The sequence below is a fragment of the Priapulus caudatus genome, unplaced genomic scaffold (assembly GCF_000485595.1).
Source record: "Priapulus caudatus unplaced genomic scaffold, Priapulus_caudatus-5.0.1 Scaffold585, whole genome shotgun sequence".
Taxonomy (NCBI): Eukaryota; Metazoa; Priapulida; class Priapulimorpha; order Priapulimorphida; family Priapulidae; genus Priapulus; species Priapulus caudatus.
The window spans coordinates 183,336-188,947 of record NW_014577646.1 but is presented as its reverse complement, the minus strand read 5'-3'; the positions used below and the strand labels follow the sequence as shown (position 1 = coordinate 188,947).

Here is a 5,612-nt window from a genome sequence, read left to right as displayed (position 1 = left end):
TATCTATCTATCTATCTATCTATCTATCTATCTATCTTATTTATTTATCTATCTATTTATTTATATATCTATCTATCTATCTATCTATCTAGCTATCTATCTATCTATCTAACTAACTAACTATCTATATAACTATCTATATATAACTTTATCGCGTTCTCCCTTGTTCTATAGATACTTCACAACGAGTCGATAAGTCATCAAGCCGGCAAGGTTCCTCGGTAAACACGGAGATTTAGGGACTTCAAAAATTAATCTTACCCTATATAATAGACTAAATTTGTAACATGCAATATTAGCATAAATACATACAATTCTACTTACAATACATTCAAGGATTATCGTAGTATAGGCGCATGTTTTTGGTCACATTCTTGGTGCTACTATTATTTCGTTTTACCAGATCTGATCTACTGTCTTTTACACTGGTTCAACCCAACTTTGGTCGCACATCGCGGCGGCCATCAGGAACAGTGTTTAGGCCGGGTGGCAGCCCCGCTGACCAAGCAACCTTGGGTTTCAGTTGGCAATATTGGTTCTTTTATTTAATGGCATGTGAAATGCTATGAACGAGTTACAGTGCAGTAATTTTTGGCAACAATATATAGCATATAACTGTAAACATGCACGCAAGAGCGCGCGCACGCACACGCACTTGCACACGCAGACACATGGTGTGTACAATATAAGGGATATCGGATAAGAGATATATCCGTGATAAGTGAATAGAATGCCCAATGATAACATTTCTATCGTTGAGTACTTATAGATATTATAAATCTTTCAATGGTAGGTCTTAGAAATTAGCTTATTTAAGCGGTCTATGTTGGGCTGGCTATAGTAGGGACACTGTTCTCACGCTTTTGCTATCATTTATGATCTCGGATTAAATTAATAATTCTCGGGTGATTTTCTGATTGATTATATGATTCGAGACTGATGTAATAAAATTGAGCATGCGCACGCTGGCAGACATTTCCACGTACAGCTTACATTTTGCATTACGGGTGATAAATGCCGGTGGTTGTTATATAGTGCCCACTCACACGCATATACGCACACGCACACGCACACGCACACGCACACGCACACACACACGCACACAAACACACAGAAACACACGCGCGCGCACACACACATAAACACACACACACACGCACACGCACACGTGATACGACGAAACTAAATATCAAATAAAGAAATTAAATAAGCCTTAACTACAGCATATTAGCACTTAAATACGTTAGAGCAGTTTTATATCATAATTCACGAAAACGTTACTATATCGTGATTCCATCGTATAATGTATGAATGTTGGAATAATCCTTGCGTGCGCGATTTAAAATGTCCTTGTATCAGGTTTAATCTCGCTGCTAGTACTCTGCTGTAATGGAATATCTCGAATTCGTGTGCTGGATTTAGAACGAAATAAGAAGCGGAGTCGTCAGTTTTTGCTAAAACTATACGTGACATATTGTGTTCCCATAATAAGTTATCGCATTGTAAAGTTAAAATAATTTTCCGTTGAATGCGTTTTGTTAACCAAATTGGCGCTCAACTATATTGGTTTAGTGATACGTTTGGGCGAAATCTGTTGCTCAGCCTTACAGTAAGGCTGAGCAAGATGCAAATAACCATCTTCTGCGCTTCACACGAACGTTTAAATATTGCAGTGCAAAGAGATCTTGCAACGCTATCTGTACTCGAATAAAATCTAAATCCGTTTCCTCCGCAGTTTCAAAACATGGTATCAAGAGTGCCAATGCAGCTGACGTCACTGCTCTTGGTAACTTCGTATGGCAAGCAGGGAACATATCTCCACTGAGCGGCAACGCTGTGTAACACATTCGTCCTGTTATTATCGTGATGATGTCCACATGCTTCGAAATGGACGCAATCCCGTACAAATTCCTCCCATTCCACACGTATAGTCCACAAACATACGCTCTAAACATATACTCCTAAAACCCTTTTCTACGAAGGCTCTAAAATCAACTCGTCTCGTCAATCAGATTTTCGCTGGCGAGAATATCGTGGGTGTAGTTCCCCGTTAACACACGTGTCGACGCCGAGCCTGCGTGTTGCCTTGTCGCGCTACGTGAGGTGAGATAACGCGCGAGAGATAAAACCGTGACCGACGGTGGCGCTATCGTCGCTGACTACCATCGTCGCCGACTGACATTTACCGACGACGCCGCCGGTGGCACGTTGGTACATCTGTGCCTTGCACCGAGGCGGCAACCCAGCGCACGGGCAGCCGGTGCGTGCACGTGGCCTAGCGGTTACTGCAACAGCTGTGTATCGTCGAATATCTCTTCGCTGATGACATATAAAGCCGCGATGCGCAGTTCCTCTTTTCTTAGACAGCTCAATAGAACGGTGACGATGATTTGGCAACACTCGCGGCAATAAACGAAAACAACGACAGCGGCAACAGGAGCAGCGAAAACAACAACAGCATCAACAACAACGAAAAACGACCACAGTGATAACAGCAGCGCTTAACGGTCAGCTCTTTGATCATGGCTCGCGTGGTCGTACTGCTTTTACTGGTCATTGCAGCGAACGAAGATTGCTGCGGTGGTCAGACATTGGAACCGGAACCGGAGTACGACCCATTCTACCTGCCGCCACTGAAGAGCTACAGCAGTCCTGACATGATGCCCAATGTAGCTAGCAGGCAGGAGGTCGTGTATCCGCCCGTTCTACCACTGCTCGTTAAACGATCGGCAGAGGAAGAGACTGAGGTAGGCCTATTGATCTAAACATCACGTCATCAACAATATATATATATATACATATATATGTATATATAAGCTGGGTATGTGCGCGCGTGTGTATGCACATATAATTAATTTTTCTCCGTTCGTTTCCTGTCAGGGCTACGAGAGCGAAGCTGTGGAGGCGGACGACTCGCTACTGGCGCACTCTCGCTTTAAGAGGGTGGGTCCCCCATCCGGAAATGGTCCCGCATCCGAACATGGCAGAGTTCCCGGATCCGAGGTAAGGACAGAGCAACGCGACATAACTCGCCGTCATGTCAGCTCACTCACAGGCTAGATCGAAACCATAGTCGTTTTCACCGCGAATCAAACCATTCCAGGACGTTCGTACGAGTGTCGTGTGATCGACTGTCGTTGGGCGTAAGATTAGCATTCGACTTCGTAAAAAGTTTGGTAGAAAAGCATACGCGCACAAGCATATAGAAGTCAACTAAATTTAAGTCAATTCGATTCAAATCTGTTTGACTAATGCAATTGTGTCAAGTGATTTTAAAAATCCAACCCCCATTTGGTACATACACAACAGCACAGCATTGAAGCTAGTAACTAGAAAGTGCTAATATGCGTGAATATTCGGCAATAACGGTGACTACTAGTCAGAACAACTCCAAGACATCTGATTTTCTGAATACTACTGAAATGTTATGAGAACCAATTTTATTTTCATAGGGACGATTATCGTTAGGAAATCCTGGTCGATTAAATTATTATTTTATTACGTTACTACACTCCAAGCATTAGATAGCCCGATACTGAATGTTGCTGTATACCTTGGTCGCAACACTTCGCGGATTTTCCGACCATGAACTAATTGTTCATATCTCGCTAACATATATCTTACGAGAACGATATTTTGAGCAATAATATTCATTTTGTAACGCTACTGTGCGTCACTAACCCTGCGCTTAGAAAGACCAGATTTGAAATTGAATACAAAAAATCAAGACTGGATGCCTTGGTGATACTGGCTGACGTCCCACACAAAAGTGTTTATCACTTTTTTTATCGGTAAACAGCAGCGTTCGACGAGTATTGACGTGAAAACAACTTTTAAGTGTAAGGCGAACTAGTTGCATTCGTGACGGGAGAATTAAAGATGATGAATTTTGGTTAGCACGCTCCTCGATGTTTATTGCAGTGTCCGTTCTTCGCAAGCGAAATGGAGAAGAATGCCGTGCGCGACAAGATGCGAGAGCTGCAAGATCACACGGTGAAACGACGCGGCAAGCCGGCGGTGAGTAGATGGTCATGCCGCGCATGGATGTGTGTGTGTGTGTGTGTGTGTGTGTGTGTGTGTGTGTGTGTGTGTGTGTGTGTGTGTGTGTGTGTGTGTGTGTGTGTGTGTGTGTGTGTGTGTGTGTGTGTGTGTGTGTGTGTGTGTGTGTGTGTGGTTTGTGTGCGTTGGCGTGCGTGCGGGCGTTCGTGCGTTCGTGCGTTAGTGCGTGCGTTCGCGCGTTCGTGCGTTCGTGCGTTCGTGCGTTAGTGCGTGCAGTGCACATTAGCGTATGAGTGCGTGCGTACGTTATGTGTTTCGGTGCCACAGTATTCACGAACTGTCATAATATTGAACAGTGGCACATTCAGATGAGATACTTTCTCTAAATTATATTAAGAGAGAATTCGTCATTACAATAAACTGAATTCATCGGAGCCAGCTGTGCGGTGTTTGCGCGCAATGCTTAATTAACACAGGGCTGTGCGAAAGCCATGTAACAGCTTCTCATCAATCCGCTCTCAATATGCAAATATATGGCGGGGAAATGAAATCGCACCCACAACGCAGCAATCCTGTGAACACGCACAAGCATATTTAAGACATAGGCAATTCACAGTGAATTCATAATTAATATCAATGGGGATAAAAAAAATGTTTTACTTACTCCTGTTTATATATTATTATATATCAGAAGTATAGATAATAAGAAACCCCCTATTATTTCCTTATTATCTACTTTTGATATATATATATATATATATATGACGATATTATTGTTACTGTTTTAATGAATTAATGCATATCACGTCGCAAATCTCAATTTCAAGCTTCAATTACAAGCTCTTATCCGATATGATGCACGTTAAAAGGCCAGTCAAAGATACAAATAAATTATATGACTTTTGTCGACAACATACTAACGTGGGACCGTAAATGGTGTAATTTTTTTTAAAAGAACCGAAAAATAGAAAAGCAAAGTATTAATAAGATAAATAAAAGAGGCAGCGAAAAATAGTTGGAATAACTATAATATGCGGTTCCTACATAGCTATTATTAAATTTTGATTTCCGAAAAACAATCAAGACATGTTAAGGAGTAAAATAAAGAGCGAATTCTTGAACTTAGGGAATCCGTTCGTCATCCGGAAATGTGCACACTCAGTGATCCGAAATGATCTGGTATGCTATAACTGCTTATGCTATAACGACTTATGCGTATCAGGATGATCTAGACGACGACAGGCAGGCTGAGGAAGGACTGGTTAGACGTTAGACTCAACTGTCTCTCAGTTTGGTTAATCAGAAAGAAAGAGAGAGAGCGCGCGAGAAATACATGTATATATATATAGATCGATAAATAGATAGATAGATAGATAGATAGATAGATAGATAGATAGATAGATAGATATATATATAGATAGATAGATAGATAGATATATAAATAAATGGACATCTCGCTCTAAAAACCAATGTTCTCCTACTGTTTCTAACCCTGATTGCTGTCTCTCTCACCTCTATCTGCGTTCAACCGACGCCCGATCTCTCTCTCTCTCTCTCTCTCTCTCTCTCTCTCTCTCTCTCGATTTTCTTCGCGTGCGCTCGCGTTTCTCTAT

General features: G+C 41.9%; 1 protein-coding gene across 1 annotated transcript in view; it reads left to right on the top strand.

Annotated features, from left to right (window-relative positions):
• Window positions 1-2,522: 2,522 nt before the first annotated feature.
• The window catches only part of LOC106811874, a 5,381-nt gene continuing 2,291 nt past the window's right edge, over window positions 2,523-5,612 (top strand). The window contains exons 1-3 of the mRNA XM_014815595.1: window positions 2,523-2,747; window positions 2,881-3,003; window positions 3,922-4,021. Coding sequence (XP_014671081.1) covers window positions 2,523-2,747; window positions 2,881-3,003; window positions 3,922-4,021 — 448 coding nt within the window. The remainder of the gene's footprint in view (window positions 2,748-2,880; window positions 3,004-3,921; window positions 4,022-5,612) is intronic.